At 41.3% G+C, this 19,702-nt stretch overlaps 2 protein-coding genes across 2 annotated transcripts in view; one reads left to right on the forward strand and one right to left on the reverse strand.

Moving 5' to 3' along the window:
• Nucleotides 1-5,723: 5,723 nt before the first annotated feature.
• On the reverse strand, nucleotides 5,724-10,563 carry LOC120052621 (glutamine synthetase-like). The gene is made up of 7 exons (XM_038999641.1): nucleotides 10,418-10,563; nucleotides 9,608-9,796; nucleotides 8,787-8,948; nucleotides 8,432-8,578; nucleotides 8,158-8,285; nucleotides 6,779-6,978; nucleotides 5,724-6,555 (listed from the first exon to the last, which is right to left on the reverse strand). The coding sequence occupies exons 2-7, from the start codon at nucleotides 9,771-9,773 to the stop codon at nucleotides 6,237-6,239; spliced, it is 1,122 nt and encodes a 373-aa protein (XP_038855569.1). The 5' UTR covers nucleotides 9,774-9,796; nucleotides 10,418-10,563; the 3' UTR covers nucleotides 5,724-6,236.
• Nucleotides 10,564-10,971: 408 nt separating this feature from the next.
• Nucleotides 10,972-19,702, forward strand: part of LOC120052099 (regulator of G-protein signaling protein-like) — a 38,251-nt gene continuing 29,520 nt past the window's right edge. The window contains exons 1-6 of the mRNA XM_038998951.1: nucleotides 10,972-11,323; nucleotides 11,502-11,581; nucleotides 11,751-11,825; nucleotides 12,223-12,352; nucleotides 19,165-19,263; nucleotides 19,394-19,555. Coding sequence (XP_038854879.1) covers nucleotides 11,290-11,323; nucleotides 11,502-11,581; nucleotides 11,751-11,825; nucleotides 12,223-12,352; nucleotides 19,165-19,263; nucleotides 19,394-19,555 — 580 coding nt within the window. The 5' untranslated portion in view covers nucleotides 10,972-11,289. The remainder of the gene's footprint in view (nucleotides 11,324-11,501; nucleotides 11,582-11,750; nucleotides 11,826-12,222; nucleotides 12,353-19,164; nucleotides 19,264-19,393; nucleotides 19,556-19,702) is intronic.

Here is a 19,702-nt window from a genome sequence, read left to right on the forward strand (position 1 = left end):
AAAACATCCTGTGGTGTACTGCATTAGCATCAAATAGCCCCCACGATATGCAACTTTTCAGGGAAGTTAGGAACCAATACACACAGGCAAATAGGAAAGCAAAGGCTAGCTTTTTCAAACAGAAATTTGCATCCTGTAGCACAAACTCCAAAAAGTTCTGGGACACTGTAAAGTCCATGGAGAATAAGAGCACCTCCTCCCAGCTGCCCACTGCACTGAGGCTAAGAAACACTGTCACCACCGATAAATCCACGATGATTGAGAATTTCAATAAGCATTTTTCTACGGTTGGCCATGCTTTCCACCTGGCTACCCCTACCCCGGTCAACAGCCCTGCACCCCCCACAGTAACTTGCCCAAGCCTCCCCCATGTCTCCTTCACCCAAATCCAGATAGCTGATGTTCTGAAAGAGCTGCAAAATCTGGACCCCTACAAATCAGCCGGGCTAGACAATCTGGACCCTCTCTTTCTAAAATTATCCGCAGAAATTGTTGCAACCCCTATTACTAGCCTGTTCAACCTCTCTTTCGTATCGTCTGAGATCCCCAAAGATTAGAATGCTGCCGCAGTCATCACCGTCTTCAAAGGGGGTGACACTCTAGACCCAAACTGCTACAGAACTATATCTATCCTACCCTGCATTTCTAAGGTCTTCGAAAGCCAAGTTAACAAACAGATCACTGACCATTTCGAATCCCACCGTACCTTCTCCACTATGCAATCTGATTTCCGAGCTGGTCATGGGTGCCCCTCAGCCACGCTCAAGGTCCTAAACGATATCATAACCGCCATTGATAAGAGACAATACTGTGCAGTTGTATTCATCGACCTGGCCAAGGCTTTCGACTCTGTCGAAATCGGAGAGCCTCTTGTCCGGACCTCTGGCTGTCTGTATGGGGGTGCCACAGGGTTCAATTCTCGGGCCGACTCTCTTCTCTGTATACATCAATGATGTCGCTCTTGTTGCTGGTGATTCTCTGTTCCACCTCTACGCAGACAACACCATTCTGTATACTTCTGGCCCTTCTTTGGACACTGTGTTAACTAACCTCCAGACGAGCTTCAATGCCTGTGCTGACAAACTGCCTGGGAGCTCCTCAGTGGTGAAACTCCTCCTCCTTCAATCAGTGGTGAACCAGGTGGAACAAATCTTCCAGGCAATCTGGGCGTGCCAGCACCTGGCTCTGCTGTTGTCTTTAGACCGCAGTGAAAGGAGCATTTATAACACCACAAGACCAAGGAAACTTCATCTTTGTGATCAAGGTGACTGTGCAAGTCCAAGCCCTCCACAAAACTGTGAAAGACAGCCGGTAAGTGCCATATTGGCCATGCTTGGCTAGACTGACTTAAGCAGTGCACTGCTAATGATACTCTGGAAAACACAGACTCTTAACTCTTAACTTTGATAGGACTTTTGCAGTGGTATTTATAACTTCAAATGTTGTTTGTGGGGTATAAAGGAAAAGTAAGAAGAGCCAAATTCATTGTTGACATAGAACTTGTTTGAAATGGTTAAAAGTAATTTAAACTTTGTAGAAATCTTAGTAAACCAAGTTCTTAATTCAGTAACAAATGTATAGTCTAAAAAATCTTTGGCTAAAAAATGTAAGATTTGTCTGCTTAAAACTACTGATTAGAAAATAAATGTAATTTTTTACTACTAAAAATATTTTGAATGTATTTGGCTAAAATGCAAATTTAGATAAAAATATACTGATTCTGCTCATTTGATTAAAAATGGTGGGTTTCTATTTAGGGAAGCATTTGCTTAAAAGTGGAAACCTTGTATTTTATAATGGCAGAAATGTGTTTATCTGAGGTGAATGTGGATAATTGTGTATTTAATTAGGCTGTCAACTCAAATAATAACTTGTATTTGTCATCTCTTTTTTGAGGTTTTTCACCTGTTTACTGCCAACCAAAGAATGGTAAATAAAAGACAAACAACTGATTCTATGGCTGTTTATTGAGTGAAATCCAGTTAAAATCTTCATGTGGAGGGACTGTCCTTTTCAAGTGGGGAATTGCACAAGAAGGAGGTCAAAACTTGACAATGCCATACAACACTCCTTCCGTGGCCTCCAACTGCTCTTAAATGCAAGTAAAACTAAATGCATGCTCTTCAACCGATCGCTGCCCGTACCTGCACGCCCGTCCAGCATCACTACTCTGGACGGTTCTGACTTAGGTATTTATAGTTGTTCACATATTCTAACTATAAATACTCTCCTTTCAGACTCACATTAAGCATCTCCAATCCAAAATTAAATCTAGAATCAGCTTCCTTCTTCGCAACAAAGCATCCTTCACTCATGCTGCCAAACATACCCTCGTAAAACTGACTATCCTACCGATCCTTGACTTCGGCGATGTCATTTATAAAATAGCCTCCAACACTCTACTCAGCAAATTGGTTGCAGTCTATCACAGTGCCATCCGTTTTGTCACCAAAGCCCCATATACTACCCACCACTGCGACCTGTATGCTCTCGTTGGCTAGCCCTCGCTTCATATTCATCGCCAAACCCACCCACTGGCTCCAGGTCATCTATAAGTCTTGGAGCTCTATAAGCCCCACCTTATCTCAGCTCACTGGTCACCATAGCAGCACCCACCCGTAGCATGCGCTCCAGCAGGTATATTTCACTGGTCACCCCCAAAGCCAATTCCTCGTTTGGCCGCCTTCCCTTCCAGTTTTCTGCTGCCAATGACTGGATTGAACTGCAAACATCACTGAAGCTGGAGACTCATATCTCCCTCACTAACTTTAAGCACCAGCTGTCAGAGCAGCTCACAGATCATATATTGTAATTATTTTGCCACTATGGCCTATTTATTGCCTTACCTCCCTTACCCTACCTCATTCGCACACACTGTATATAGACTTTTTCTATTGTATTATTGACTGTATGTTTGTTTATTCCATGTGTAACTCTGTTGTTGTTTGTGTCGCACTGCTTTGATTTATCTTGGCCAGGTCGCAGTTGCAAATGAGAACTTGTTCTCAACTACCCTACCTGTTTAAATAAAGGTGAAATATATATATATATATATTTTTTTTAAATAAAAATAATCGGTCGACCTCTAGTCTGAGAGTCCTGTAGTTGTCTTTTGGCAATCTCCAAGTGAGCTGTCATGTGCCTTTTACTGGGGAGTGGCTTCCGTCTGGCCACAAAGGACTGATTGGTGGAGTGCTGCAGAGATGGTTGTCCTTCTGGAAGTTTCTCCCATCTCCACATGGGAACTCTAGAGCTCTGTCAGTGACCATCGGGTTCTTTGTCACCTCCCTGACCTAGGCCCTTTTCTCCCGATTGCTCAGTTTCACCAGGCGGCCAGCTCTAGGAAGAGTCTTGGTGGTTCCAAACTTCTTCCATTTAAGAATGATGGAGGCCACTGTGTTCCTGGGGACCTCCAATGCTGCAGAATTTTTTTGGTACCCTTCCCCAGATCTGTGCCTCAACACAATCCTGTCTTGGAGCTCTACAGACAATTCCTTCGACCTCATGGCTTGGTTTTTCTCTGACATGCACTGTCACATGTGAGAACTCTATTGACAGGTTTGTATGCCAGCAGTGTACCACCCTGCATCCCACTGCTGGCTTGCTTCTGAAGCTAACCAGGGTTGGTCCTGGTCAGTCCCTGGGTGGGAGACCAGATGGAAGTGGTGTTGGAGGGCCAGTAGGAGGCACTCTTTCCTCTGGTCTAAAAAAGATCCCAATGCCCCAGGGCAGTGATTGGGGACACTGCCCTGTGTAGGGTGCCATATTTCAAATGGGACATTAAACAGGTGTCCTGACTCTCTGTTGTCATTAAAGATTCTATGGCACTTATCGTAGGGGTGTTAACCCTAGTGTCCTAGCTAAAATTCCCAAGCTGTCCCTCATACCATGTCACCAAATCATCCCCAGCTTACAATTGGCTCACTCATCCCTCTCCCCTGTAACTATTCCCCAAGTTGTTGCTGTAAATGAGAATGTGTTCAGTCAAGTTACTTGCTAAAATAATGGTAAAATAAAAAAATTGTACCTTTCCAAATCATGTCCAAACAATTGAATTTACTGCAGTTGGACTCCAATCAAGTTGTAGAAACATTTCAAGGATGATCAATGGGAACAGGATGCACCTGAGCTCAATTTTGAGTCTCATAGCAAAGGGTCTGAATACTTATGCAAATAAGGATTTATTTTAATATTTACATTTGCAAAGATTTCTAAAAACCTGTTTTTGCTTTGTCATTATGCGGTAGTGTGTAGATGGATGAGAATTGTTATTTAATCAACTTTAGGATAAGGCTGTAACGTAACCAAATGTGGAAAAAGGGAAGGGGTCAGAATACTTTCCGAATGCACTGTAGGTATAGATGCCGCGTTCAACATGACAAATTTGAACGATCATCCAACTCGGAATTCGAAGTCGGAAACTCGGTTATCTTTCTAGAATTCCAACTTTCCGACCTGAAGATCAGTGACGTCATTATCTGACCTCGATTTCCCAGTTGTCTTATATCAGATGTATGACAAACATATCAACCTTCCAGTAGGTATAGTGATAAATAGCATACTGGAAATATTCACATCAGCCCTATGTAATGTCTAAACTTACAAATATGATTAAAACACTTGAACCTGGATAAGTATCTTTAAATCTAAACCAAGGGAGAGACAGTTTGAAAGAGGTTTCCACTGTGGCTGGTTTCCAGGTTTCCTTGCCTTGCCTTGCAGCCTTTAGGGTGGCTCAGGAACAGGCAGGCACACCTCCTTCCTTTGTGACTGCCTGTCTGCAGAACTAGGCTAAAGGTCCCAAAACAGACGCGTTTCCCTTACTTGCCAAGTGTGTCATCTACAAGAGCAGAACGTGATTGGATGGATGTTGGAAGCTCTCTCAGTATACTAATTGGTTGTGCAATTCCTTGTGTGGCTATTGTGATTTGTGCCAAAGCTTCTCTGGAAATATGCAAAAACCTGACAAGAATGTGTGGTCAGGCTATTGTCTTCAGATACTTCCTCCCTCACTGAATCTTCACCGTTTGAAATACAGATAAAGTTAAATTGATACCTATTCAAGTGAAAATTAAGTCTGGTCTGTGCCATCATGAGTATTCAGTATGCATCAATCTTAAATTGTTAAACACTCAATATACAAGTTTTCCTACAGTAAGTTATTAGGCCAATTTCAATCAGTCTCATGAAACTAGTAAATTCAAGATGCCCTAAAAGATCTGACCAGCTGAGTGAAGAGGACAGGAGGGAAATGATATACTCGTACTTTCATCACGTCATTGATTGATCCAAGGTTATGCTCCTGATTAAAAGTCTAAATTGAGAAGCACATGTCCTCAGTGTTGATCTGACAAGGTTACCTTTACAGTAAAGTCTTACAGAATATTGCACATAAACCAAAATTTAGCTCTGTGCCCTCGCTTCTGCTTTGCCTGGTCTTTGGGGATCTAGTCCAGGTTACAGTAAAGCAACGTTTAAAGGGCAATCAGCTGTTGCTACACCTGTTTTTGTACTTAACTTGTACCCATTGATTATTGAAGATTAAATTAAAAGGCCTCATGAGATTAGTTCAACTGTCATACCCCATCAGAACCCAAAATAAGCTTGTTTTACTCAGTAAAATTGCCTCAATATTGTAAACTATCATTTTGATATCATGGATGGCCAGTTATTGCATCCATAAATGTGATATAAAATATACTATTAAAGTCAAACAAGAAAGATTATGGTAAAATTAGATTTTTTTTTATGTTACAAAAAAGACAGAACCGGTCACTTGCAATATAAGTTCCATAGCTGGCCACTAGAACAGTATACAAATCCTTAAGAGACGCGCCCCCCACACAATCTACAGCATCTTGGTTAGTAAATCATGTTAAACAATATTATGAGTAGCAAATTGATACACATAACTAGAAGTAGACCTATACATAGAAAACATTTATCCCTCCAACAGACATATGTCTGGAATTGTTAAGTCCATAGCATCAATTAAAAAGGGCAATGTTGGAAGTGATCAAAAGGTAGGGGTCTACTCTACCCTGAACACAGACTGCAGAATGTACTGAAGATTCTCCCATGAAAAGGGTTAAAAAGCAAGCCATACATGGATGGTCAAGACTTGCAATATGCAAGGGGTTTACAAAGCCACAGACAAAACAGTACTTGGAATGACACTTGAGATGTAGCTCAATAGGACAGGAGGGGGATTATTTCAGACCAAAAGAGTATCTAGTTCATTTGCTGTATTCTTTAGGCTCCTCCCCCTCTTCACTGAGCAAACATGTGCGTATCAGAGCTTCCGTGACTGCATATGGGTCGCAGTTAGCAGATGGGCGGCGGTCCTCGAAGTAGCCCTTCTTGTCCTGACCCACCGAGCGGGGTATGCGGATGCTGGCGCCGCGGTTCGCCACGCCGGCTGAGAACTCGTGGATGTTGGACGTTTCGTGGTGACCGGTCAAGCGCCGGGCGTTGTCCAGCCCCCCTTTGGGGTCGTAGGCACGGATGTGGTAGCGGTGTCTCCTTCCCAACTTCTCAATAGAATCTTCGATGCCCCTGTGTGGATAGAAGACAGAAGGGTTTTAATCCACTGCTAAAGAGACTTGAGACTTAACCTTATGAGGCTGGTTTCCCAGGTTGGATTAAGCTTAGTCTTCAACTAAGAACCATTATCAATGGAGAATTGCCATTTGTCTAGGCCTAGGCTTACTATGGGTCCAGGAAAACCAGCCCTAAAAATAGAGCAGTGGGTTTACAGCACAATTGAATCCATGTCTACCTCAATCCACCATCTTCTCTCATCTCCTTGGTGCTGAAGTTTGTATGGCAGCCAGCGCCGTTCCAATTCCCAGGGATGGGCTTGGGGTCGAATGAGGCCACCACGCCAAAGTCTTCACACACCCGGTGGAGGATAAACCGAGCAGCCCAGAGGTGGTCACCCATGTTGATACCTTCACATGGCCCAACCTGGAACTCCCACTGGAAGACAATAGGAGTCAGAGATGATGGTTTTGAATATTTACAGAGTTTCATGGACACAGATTTTGCCTAATCCTGCACAAAGAATCTAATTCTAGGACTATGCTTAATGTGTATACTGAACAAAAATATAAATGCAACATGTAAAAAATGATCCAAGAACTTCCAATTTGCAGAAAAAGCTTATTTCTCAAATTGTGCACATTTGTTTACATCCCTGTTAGTGAGCATTTCTCTTTTGCCAAGATAATATGCCACACCTGTCAGGTGGATGGGTTAAGAAGCTGATTAAACAGCATGATCATTACACAGGTGCAACCTTGTGCTGGTGACAATAAAAGGCCACTAAAATGTGCAGTTGTCACAACAATGCCACAGATGTCTCAAGTTGTGGGAACGTGCAATTGGCATGGTAACTGCAGGAATGCCAACCAGAGCTGTTGCCAGATAATTTAATGTTAATTTTTCTACCATAAGTCACCACCATCGTTTTAGAGATTTGGCAGTACGTCCAACCGCAGACCGCTTGTACGGCGTCGTGTTGGCGAGCAGTTTGCTGATGTCAACGTTGTGAACAGTGCCCCATGGTGACAGTGAGATTATGGTACGGGCAGGCATAAGCTACGAACACAATTGCATTTTATCGATGGAAATTTGAATGCACAGATACCTATCCCAAGGCTCATTCTCATGCCATTCATCCGCTGCCATCATCTCATGTTTCAGCATGATAATGCACGGTCCCTTGTTGAAAGGATCTGTACACAATTCCTGGAAGCTGAAAATATCCCATTTCTTCCAGGACCTGCATAGTCAGACATGTCACCCATTGTGCATTTTTAGGATGCTCTGGATGGAGGTGTACGACAGCATGTTCCACTTACCGCCAATATACAGCAACTTCACACAGCCATTGAAGAGGAGTGGGACAACATTCCACAATCAACAGCCTGATCAACTATGCGAAGAAGTGTCGCGCTGCATGAGGCAAATGGTGGTCACAAGATACTGACATGTTTTCTGATCCACACACTTTTTTAAAAATAAAGGTATCTGTATTCCCGGTCATGTGAAATCCATAGATTAGGGCCTCGTTTATTTAAATTGACCGATTTCCTTATATGAACTAAAACATTGCATTTATATTTTTGTTCGGTATAAGTCAAAAGTGGTTCTTACCTGAGCTGGCATGACTTCAGCGTTGGTGCCACAGATCATAACCCCAGCATAAAGACAAGCTCTATAGTGGGCTTCTACGACGTCTCTACCATACGCCTTGTCTGCTCCCACACCACAGTAGTAGGGCCCTGCTCAAAAACACTGCATCATCAGGCTCAACAGTTTAAACGCTGAACATTTAATACTCTAATTGAATATACCGACCGAAAGTTGCCATGGATAAAATCTGCTAATGAATGTCATTTTATATTTAAACTTAACATCTCAAACTAACCTTGTGGACCAGGGAAGCCATTGGAAGGCCAGCCAAAGGGATGTCCGTCTGTTCCCAGGATGGTGTACTCCTGTTCCATGCCAAACCACGGCACCTGGTTCTCTACCATCTCCATGATCTTCTTACACATCAGCCTGAGGTTAGTTTCTGGAGGGCAACAAACATTGTATTGGTCATTCAAACCATTTCTGCTACACTGAGCCAATGGGGCCTGGGTTCAATAAGGCTGGGCCATGTTCAGCAGGCATGAAAAGGAAGAAAACAGGGTGGTATTATCCAAATGTATCCAATTAAGTTCAAATGTTTGAGCTCCTATGAATATGACCCCCAATGTAACTTTACTACTTAGGCTTACCTGTAGGCTTGCGGTTGTATTTGAGCACTTCACACAGGACCAGTTTGTTGGGGTCTTTCCTGAAGGGGTCTCTGAACATGGCAGCAGGGATAAGGTACATATCGCTGTTGGAGCCCTCCGACTGGTACGTACTGGAACCATCAAAGTTCCACTCTGGGAGATCTGAAGGAGAGAGGGAGGGATCCGTGCGATAAGAGCAACTCAGGGATTCAAATACCCATTAGGTTCAGGGTTATTAGTCAAAGCAACCCGTATTTTTGAATTTATGCTGTATTAGAAAAGCAACTGTTGGCGCTTTTTGAGCAATGTGTTACAAGGGTGTAACCAGTCTCATCTATATTCATTTAGAAAATAGTTTCCGCCACTCCGAACCCCTCGCCCCCCAAAAAAGTAATTTCTGCCGAGATGCGCCTTTAAGATCAGCGCAACAAGTTCCAAATCTTCCTCAGCTTCTCATCAGATTGAGAGAGAAAACACCAAGGTAACTAGTTTTCTTGCAATCCTTGAAGTGTATCCAACCCTATTAATAGAAGCATTTAATCATTGTTTGGGTTAATATAGAATTGGCTGGTGATGCCATTGAGATCAAGAGAAAATTAAACTGTCCACAATTGTCAGACGAGTTTCAGAAGAGAATGTAATAAAATGTTCGTGCATTTTGGAGAAGTGTCCACAAGTAAATCAGAAATGACCTTCTCACTCAACAAAAATAATCCCCCCCACCGCTGAAAAAACATTAGGGGAAACACTGGGTGTAGCACAAAAGTTTACTACCCATTTCTCCAGGCATAGATCAATGTAAATCAAGTGTCAGATCTTACCATCAATGGTCTTGGGTTCAGAATCCAGAGTTCTGGTCTTGCAGCGGAGCCCCTCTCCAGTCCCATCTATCCAGATGTACATGGCCTGGACCTTTTCTCCCTGAGGAAGGTCCATAAACTGCTGCTTCACAGTTTTACTCAAACTGGCACTCTCTGACGTGGCCATTTTTCAATGAGCGCCTGGAAAACCTTGGAACAAAGAGCAATCATTTGGAATCCACTTGAAGCATTTGATTCTTAGAATTGAGCCATTTGAGGTCTACAACTATTGTATTATGCCCACCCAGTGATTTATAGTAATAGTTGCTCTACTCAAAACGTCGTAACAAAAAACTAAAATATTTCAAAACTGATGTTTTGTAAGTTTGCCTAATTATTATTGTACCAACGTGTGATATGAGAACGCAATCAACATCCTGCAATATCGACTTAAAATCTACGAACGTTTTCCACAAGAGAAAACAGTCCGGGTTACAATAAAGCACGTACGCGAGCATGCTGCTACGACAGCTTACAATAGGTTACAATACTGATGCCTTTTTACGCCTGGTTACGATGATGGAAAATAAAAGCGCAATGGTTTCTGTCACCAGGTTATGATAGTCAAACACGTCTGGTATGCACTATCCATACATGGCACATAATCAACAACAGTAATAAATAACTCATAGAAATGCAATTCACCACAATTCGGCTAAGAGGTGCGAAACTACAAAGCGAAACGGCACACCAATTAGTCAATGATGAAAATACACAATGTAATTGTCGTAGTAGCTCCTAGAACTTTTAAAATAATTTTGGAATAATTACCTTATATCAAGTAAGGAATTAGGATCAAAAGCCTGGTACAGCCTTCTGTAAATGTTCTGTATAATTCCAAATGTTTTTGTTTCATTCTCTACCACAAAATTTGTCCTAACGGTTCCATTTATAAAAGGGAGATATGACCCCCTCGCCTCAGATTGGCTAGAAAGGAACGTGATCCCTTCGTGATCAGGTGATGGGGAGTTCATGGTTTGCGTTCATTGGTCGTCTGGAAAAATGTGGAGTTTCATTCAATAGCCTGGCTAAAATCCTTCCAAACAAGTATTTATTTCAAGACTCTACTCTTTGTTTGCTAAATGAATGATAACTATCCTTACCAAAACCTAAAATACGTTTCTTTATTTGAACAGTATGATAATTTGTTAAAAAAATATGAAACGGGGAAAAAGATTATGCATGGAATAATTTCTATAATATGGTAATTTTAAAGAACGACGATGAAGTAAAATACGCCCCCTGACGAAATGAAAGCTGCATATTCCTAGAATCAATTATGTTGTGGTGGCTCTAAAGAACAAATGTTCCTAAATGATGAAAAATAAGACCATGATGCTCTTTGACTGTTCTTTGCCTTCTATTGACTAAAATATGGACGTTCTGTACTATTTTATTGTTATTGTTATGATGAAGAAACGAGAATGGAAAAAAAATACAGCCTACCGATTTACAAGCCAATTAATCAACAACGTAATGAATTGTAACAATTCATTTAGGTTTACGTTACGATTTTGTGATTAAATTATTACGTCATTGGTGATATAGAGCGTCTGTATGTGAAACGACATGGCTGAATAAAGGCACAGTCTGCCTAGTAGACAACCTGCGTTTTTGAGGTATTGTAGAATGAACGAATAAAAATGACCAACAACTCATCAATACTGAAACCATCTGGTAAGTTCTGCATAATAATACAGTAGGCAAAATACTATAATACCGGTAGGCCTGCACAATGCCATTCCTTAGGCCTACATTATTTGCTGAAGCCTAACATGACCCACTTAACATGATAAAATGTAGGCCTATGTTTTTTTTCAACAACACCACTTGTTCACATTTGTATCTATTTAAGGTGGAGATGATGACCAACTGTCAGATCTTCTGAAAAATGACGTTTTCGTGGATTTCTTTAACACGTTTCTGAACCTACCGGTGAGCCCCTTCTGCGATATAAAATAGAACACATCTCTTTCACAGAATTTAGAATAGAATATAACTGAACAGAATATATCGTTCACAGAATTTATACTAGAACATAACTGAGTAGAATAAAATAACTGTCACAGAATGTATGTCACATTTCAATCTGTTTTCTGCCTAGGTGTTTGGTCAAACTCCTCTCTTCTTTCTGTTGGACAACAAATGGTTAACTTGTCCTGAGCTACTTCAAGGCCAGGTAGAGAATCCAAAACCTAGCGAATGGCGCCCCCTGTGGTTCATTTATGAAACAGTACTCGCTGCTATTATTTTTTAAATTTGAACCATAGGGTTCAAATAGAGTTCAAAACAGAACTTTTACTCACATAACAATGAGAAAGACAATACAAATGAATTTCTTCATTTTGAAAAAAAAGTCAATAGGCCCGGGTATTTTTTATTTAATATTGTAGCGACCTTAACTGAACACCTATCAACCTCAGCAAGAGGTTCAGACCACTTGTCATAAAGGTTAAGGTGTTGGCTTAATAGTTGCTAGACCTGTGTTCGAGTCCTGGTCAGGGCTACCCCCTGAATTTGTTATACTTTGTTAAAATGTCATGATTTATATGCTATTCTTATTTTTGACATAACAGGAGGTGAACAGAGGAGGATTTCAGAAGTGGTTGACTGCTCATCGCTTCACCTTGTTCAAGGAAACAGAGTTGTTCCATTACTACACTCTCTGTAAAGAATTCTTGGAGTTCTCAAACCATCATTCAGAAGGTAATCCGATTAGTTATATATATATATATATATATATATATTTTGCAGTATGATAGCGGCACTGTAAAATTAAAGCATAGAGAAACGTGACAGGGAAGGAACCATAGTTTTGGTCAGTGTTTCCCTGTTGACTCTTATTAGTGATGAACATCTAAATGGTATAAAAGCACCCTTTACCTGTTGAAAGTGACAAAGTATGGGGAGGGTTTCTAAGTACAAATATTTGGGTTAAGGGTACAATGAGCGATATACATGGAAAGATCATTTCATAAATGTTGAAACAAAGCGTAAGAAGGTGGTGAATCATATGCGCTCGGTCTCTGGTTATGAATGGGGTGCTGACAGACAATCGTTGATGGATATTTATAGAGCTCTGCTTAGAATGACACTTGATTACGGGTGTATAGTTTATGGAAGCGGCGAAGATTTGGCTTCAGAGGCTGGACAGAATCCAGTATATACCTTTAAGGATATGTATTGGTGGATTTAAATCAACATCTGTATGTGCCTTACTAGTGGAGGCGGGTGAGATGCCTTTGGATATACGGCGTAAAAAATTGTCATTAGCTTGTTCGGTTAGGTTGAAAGGCTGTGAGGTTGAGCATCCCACTGCTACTGTTCTAGATGACTGTTGGGAATACTAGTAGGCAGTGGTTTTGGTTGGACAGTTGGAAAGCTTGTTGATGAGAGTGGTTGGAGGTTGGCCCTTCTGTGGTGATAGAGGATGTTCCTCCATGGTTACTCCCAGATCCTGTTGATCTAACCTTGGTAGCGAAAAGGAAAGATTGGTCAGAAGTCAGTGATCTAGGGAAACTGGTTGACAATTACATTGGTACAAGTTTTTATCCTTTTTTTTTACCACTTTTCACAATGGATCCAAAGACCCAGATAGTGGGCGCACAGGAGCAGGCGTTTACATTCCTGAATTTGATGTGCAGATATGTAGAAGACTAAAAGATATATTCAGTTTGAATTGTTGGCGATAGTAGTTGCCCTCCAGTGGGTGAAGGACATACAACCTGTTTGAATTATAGTATGCTCAGATTCTCTGTCTGTATTGAATAGTTTATCATCTGGTAAATCGAATAGGAGTGACCTACTATTGGAAGTATTCATGTTATGATGGATAATTGAGAGACTGGGTGTAGTAGGGAGATTATGCTGGGTCGCAGCACTTCCGGGTGTGAAAGGGAAGGAAAATGTAGACGAGTTAGCCAAAAGCTTTGAAACAAGATATAATTGATATGATGCCCTCCAAAGAAAGGTTGGTGGACCAAGATTCAAGGGTCAGATTAGGAAGGAAGAGGTGGTGTTTTCTTGATTGCGCTTAGGACATTGTACATTGAATTCATCATTATATCTGGTTGGCAAGCATGTGAAAGGTTTGTGTCTGAAGTGTATGGTTGATGAAACAGTGGAGCATGTGTTATATTGTTGTAAGTATGTTGAAGAGAGGGAAAGATGGAAGTGTATGGTCATTGAGGTTGGATGGGGTTGGGGGTGTTCAGAAGGGATTTGGGGGAGGGTCTATTAGAAGTTAGTAGGGCTCTTTTTTATTTTCTCAGTAGTACGGAGTTAGGTAGGAGGATTTAGAAATGTTGTAAACTGCGATTGACCACACACTCCACCGCAGTAGGTGGCGGCATGCACCTTTAACGTTTGTTTGCTGACCGCCATTATATCATAGAAGAAGAAGAAAGTATTTGTCCTGAAGGCCCTGTGTGGAGTTTGTGTTGTTACTGTAGTCTATTTGTGTGAGAGCAACTACTTTGTGACCGTTCAGTTTTGACAACGTTTTTGGGGTGTGGTCGAGAGTTTTCAGGGAAGTTGGTTGCAGATTATTCCATGTGTTTGGCTTCAGGGTTGTTTTGTGTAACTCAGTCATCAAAAATTATAGTCATCTGAGGCTGTGAAAGCACTGTAATACTTTAGGATTGTCAGTCCTATTTAGTGAAAGTAAGATCAAAGACGCCTTTAATGTAATCCTGTTAATGTTGTGTACTGTTAATGTAAGGGGCTCATTACTGCAGTAAAATGTGAGTTCAATGTGTTAGAATAAGAAAATAACAAAAAATGCAGTGAACTGCTGTTACCTCATGCTGACATGATTAAAAGTTAAGTAAACAGTACCATCCCGCTGGCATTTAAGCTTACATTATAAACTCATAGAAAGAGTAACCCATTTGTTAACTCGTGCTGACATGATTAACTGTCAGGTTAACAGCAGTTTGCAGTATTTTGTTATTCTAACACACTCAAACTCAAACTTTTTTGTTATTTCCCATGGGCTTCACCCGAATGCCCCCTAGTGGCTGGAATACAACTGTATTGAGCCCCTTACATTAAAGGAGAAGTTTACCCAAAATACAGAAACTCCTGAGTGATTCCAATCATTTAAACTAATTCAGTGGAGTTCGCCCTCTCTCTAGTGCTGTACTGAAACAGCTGTAAAAACGGGTCACGTGACGTTGCTGGATGCAAGCCACTCTGCTCTGTTGCCGGTGAATTCATGATTCAAAAATCCGCAAAGTGTTGACAAATTAGTTGTTTTATTGGAAGCGTACAGCTGAATTAGCCATTTTTTTACAAATGGTTTTGAGTCAGAAAATGTGTACTTTTCCACCTAAAATATTTGCTATTATTTTATATTATTACTCTGTAGCCTACTGCCACAGCAGCGGAGATAGCAACTGCACATTGGGGGGGGGTAGGCGAAAGTTGATAGAGTTAGGCTCAGGTAAAATTTGTTATGAAAAGTGGAAAAAGACATGACAGCAAGAGCAAGTTGGTGTTCGGTCCCTGGCTGCACTATATACAGGAAATCAATGGAAGAAGGCCCCAAATGTAACTGTTTTCCGATAAAAGATAGAGATGCAGAAGATGGTTAGTAGTAATTTGAAATAGTAAATATGATGTCAATTCTCCAGCAGCCGACCTTGCGTCGCTGCATGTGTGTAGCAACCACTTCAGCGACGATGCATATGAGCGAGATATGCAGTCGGACATTATGGGGGCAGAAAACCGAAGGATACTCAAATATACAGCTATTGCTACTGTACTTTTCCAAAGACTTGATCTGGCGCAGTGCCGATATACAAAGGCACGCTTAAAAAGAGAAAGCAACGAAGCAAGGGTGCGTAGGTACAGTATGTAGCTTAGCCTGATCTTTGAAGTTTGAGGTGTTCTTATTGTGTTATTACCTTTGCACCATATCATGTAGAGTGCCTAGGCGCTTTAGAGGTTAGCATATGTGCCCTAGGTATTTATGACAGGGGGGGTTGAGAGACAATAGGCATTGTGTCACCTTACATTGCAGAATAGAATATCCCAAAAACATGGTGATAAATAAACATATGCTATACAGTGTTTTGGGCTAATGTGAAAACATAAACCCACTATCTGTCCCGCTCATAGAGGTTTATGATAAGCGGTCATTAAATAAAGTAAAGTTTAGCTACTTACTCGTTGGATAATTGTCCATTTGGCCCAGTTGGAACAGCGATGTGTTCTCCAATTCGTTTTTGAAATAAGAAAAAAAAATCAAGGACACCAGAGTTGGATGGCAGCAAAAGCAATGTGGTCGCAAAAGCAATCTGACTGCACATCATCATCATTGCGTTGATCCATTTTTGTAAGAATTGTAGTCACGTATTCAAATTATCTGCAGCACAAACATTCCTCATCTGTCGGCATTGGAGCGCAATTGCCTCAACTGCACCACCAGTCTATGTTGATCCTGGGGATGGGTTGGGGCTGTGGTCTAGCTGTTGCTACAGCTTCGGTGGCTAGAGTGGCCGCAGTGGCCATCTAAAGCTCAATTTTCCTAAATTCTTCGTCTAAATACTCAGGCTCAAATAAATATGTTTCGAAGACACCATCGGTGCCCCTCCAGTAGTGGCGACCCGTCATTCAGTGCAGGTGGGGCTCTGTTTTGAGACCCACATTTTTAGCAAGAAAAAAAATGTGTCACATATCAGTTTGCAAACAATGTAAAAAAACAAATATATATATGTCATTGAGTTAATAAAGCCGCATACAAACAAGGTCTCTTTTTTTTGTTTTCTTGATTAATTAATAAGGTAGCTCAAAAATGCTGGTGTTTCAGCCTAGCTCAGTGATTTCTGTGGTGGTGGGGCAAGCCAGCAGAAAATAGGAGCACTGTGCCGTGATTGGCGCAGTGTTCTGTCACTCATGGGGACATTACATCACAGGCCAAGTCTAAGTCCTTAGTAAGGGTAGACATTGAATATTTAAGTCCTTTGGGTCCTGCCATAGAGTTACATTAGAAGAGCCCTTCCAAGAAAGCTCAAGGTCATTGGCCACAGATAAAATGACATCAAATCACATATGTACAGTAGCTTTGATTGGACTGATCATGTCAACATCTTACGTTCAAAATCTTAGCTAGCAGTCATCATCATGAATCAAGTCGACAATCTACTGGCAAATCCTTTGTAATTCTTGTCATATGAAGAGAAATAATGAAGAGATATTATAGATAAACGTATAGGTGCTCATCGACCATTGGACATAAACATTACATAACACGTTGGAAATCTCAAATTCAACAATGAGTGGTTTGGATGGAATCAGTGGCTAACTGCAAGCATTGCAAAGCAACCACTAGCCTGCTATTCAGTGGAGTGGCTGTGTTTTTTCCCCCCCGAGTTCCCACCATAAATCCAGTGAATGCCAGACTTTGATGACAAAGTTTGAGGACAAAATTTACCCACAAAGGACATCAGCGCCACCTTCCTGCTTAAGTGAGTACAGCACCAAGTGAGTCCAAAAATGTTGTGTAACGTTATGCTGCTGCATAAACGATGTAATATGCAAGGGAGATATGTATACTGTAGCTAAGAATGTAATACTAAGTGTATGTTGTGTAGTAAGCTGTTCTGAATTCTGTCACTGTACATTTCAAAAGTGCTGAACAAATAGCTATATTGACTATGTCTGTAGTCGCTCGCTCATTAATGTCTTAATTGAAATTACGGATTTCCTCTTATCCACTTGTCATCCCCTTATGCCATAGTTTGTGCATCTCAATTGTCAGTAGAAACCACATTTGTTTAAGCAACTCAGCTAAATCTGCTATGTTTTTTTTTTAAAGGCAGTAAATGAGGCTGAATGAACTGTTTTGCTGCCAGACAAGGCTCTGCTGATAGCCAGGTGTAGCAGTGGTAAGGTGTTGAGACTGCTGTTGGGACTCTGCTGTTGGGGCAGCTTTATGTAGGCCCTAACAGTTTGTGGGCACCGTTTGTCACCGTTATAGTGCAATTAATGTGTTGTGTAGTGGCTTTGTTGGCAGGCGTCCCACTTTTTGTTTGTTTGCCCCACCAAGATTTACATGCTAAAATCGCCACTGCCCTCCAGTAGTTTTCTTCATCACTCACAAGTATTTCATCGTCAGACATGTTCGTAGGTTGTTGTTTACTTTGTTTAACTAATGTGAAAGGTGGTCTTGACTTCTCTGCCGAAAAAATACCCACATGAAAAAATTGTAGTTTACTATAGAATAAATACTCCAGTACTTACTATAGAAGTCTGTAGTAAATTGTAGTATACTGTAGAATACTATACTACACACTGTAGTATCCCTCGATCATTTGTAGTACTTATTCAATACATTTGTAGTAAACTGTAGAACACTATAGTATATACTACAGTATTATCCGCAAAGAAACACTGTAGTAAATACTACAGTAGTCTCCACAAAACACTACTGTCACGGCCGTTAAAAGAAGAGGACCAAGGTGCAGCGTGGTAAGCGTACATTTTCTTTTATTTAAAAAAATGACGCCAACAAAACACCAAACGAGAAAACAACCGTGAAGCTAAAGGCTATAGTGCCAACAACATAGACATACAAATCATAGAACATAGAATACCCACCCCAACTCACGCCCTGACCAAACCAAAATAGAGACATAAAAAGGATCTCTAAGGTCAGGGCGTGACAACTACATAAAAAAAATAAAAAACGATATATAGCGCACATGCACAGTTGTTACCCATCTCCGCTGCTGTGGCAGTCAGCTACATAAAATAACTATATAAAATTATCGCAAATGTTTTAGTTGGAAAAGTACACATTTACTGACTTAAAACCAATAGTATTTTTTTTTTTTTTTTAAATAGCTCATTCGGCCGTACGCTTTCAATAAAACAACAAATTTGTCCACACTTCACAGATTTCTGAATCATGAATCATGAACTGGCAATGGAGCAGAGCGAGACCTGCATCCAGCAATGTATTGAGTCACGTGACCCATTTTTACAGCTGTTTCAGTACAGAACTGCAGGGAGAGAGAGAGGAGAGGGAAAACTCCACTGAATTAGTTTCAATGTATGGAATCACTTGGGAATTCCAGGAGTTTGGGTAAACCTTTCTTTTAACCTTTTACAAACAAGAAAACCTGAGTCATTTAATAAACGTTGCTTGTTTTTTTATATCTGCCTCCCACCAGGGGTGGACTGGCCATCTGGCATTTCAGGCAAATGCAAGATGGGCTGGTCTATTTTTAGCCAAGTGGGCCTGTCTAACTTGTTTTTTTTTGTGTGAAAAATGATCATTATCTGGCTAATAATGGGGGCCTCAATGAAGAAAATGGGCCAGTGTGGAGGCCTCGAGGGGAAAAAATGGGCCGGTGTGGGAGGGGACGAGTTCGCTTCCCTGCCCTATCCACCGTGTCTTTATGGCACATGTGTTTACTGTCAATTCCATGAAGGTCTGTGTGAAAACCCTGCTGACAGATTCAGAGTAAGGTCACTGCTGTACAATGCTAATTTGAGATTCTTGTTGGTTAAAGTGTTGAAATGGACAACAGCAGACCAGTGGCTACTGAGGAGATGCATTGGGAGCGGGAGAGGGATGAGACGATTCAGCACTTTCATCAAGGGCACTTGTGGTAGGTGACTGGTGTTGGTGTGTGTGTGTGTTCCTGGCCTATGAAGTGGCATTACTCATTTATTTTGTATGCTACTGTGTATTTTCCACTTGTGGTCATTCATCGACTCATGCTTCCTGTGTGTGTGCAGGGAAGGAGCTGGTGTCATTCTGTGTGAGAGTGTCCAGGTTGTTCAACATGGACTGTGAGGACGCAGGTCAGAAACACAGATACCTGGCCCTGCTGACTGTCATCAGAGCCATCCATCTCACAGAGGGATCCAGCATCATGGCTATCTGTCACATACCACGAGGTAAAGAGACTAAACTGGTGACAAAGTACATTACCCTGGGATCGATAGTCACCATGAATAAAGATGATTCATTCAAGAGATGGCCAGGCCACATCACCGTTACCTGTCCTGAAACTACTCACCTGCCCCTTCTCTGACCTATAGGTC

This window comes from Salvelinus namaycush, chromosome 8 (genome assembly GCF_016432855.1).
Source record: "Salvelinus namaycush isolate Seneca chromosome 8, SaNama_1.0, whole genome shotgun sequence".
In the NCBI taxonomy this organism is placed as follows: Eukaryota; Metazoa; Chordata; class Actinopteri; order Salmoniformes; family Salmonidae; genus Salvelinus; species Salvelinus namaycush.

What these genes read in the sequence shown, in the direction of transcription:
- LOC120052621 (XM_038999641.1), bottom strand. Translation starts at nt 9,773, where the DNA reads ATGGCCACGTCAGAGAGTGCCAGTTTGAGTAAAACTGTGAAGCAGCAG. An exon ending in ATACAACCGCAAGCCTACAG is followed by an intron (nt 8,579 to 8,786) that starts GTAAGCCTAAGT and finishes GTTGCCCTCCAG; the next exon opens with AAACTAACCTCAGGCTGATG. An exon ending in AGAGAAGATGGTGGATTGAG is followed by an intron (nt 6,556 to 6,778) that starts GTAGACATGGAT and finishes CTATCCACACAG; the next exon opens with GGGCATCGAAGATTCTATTG.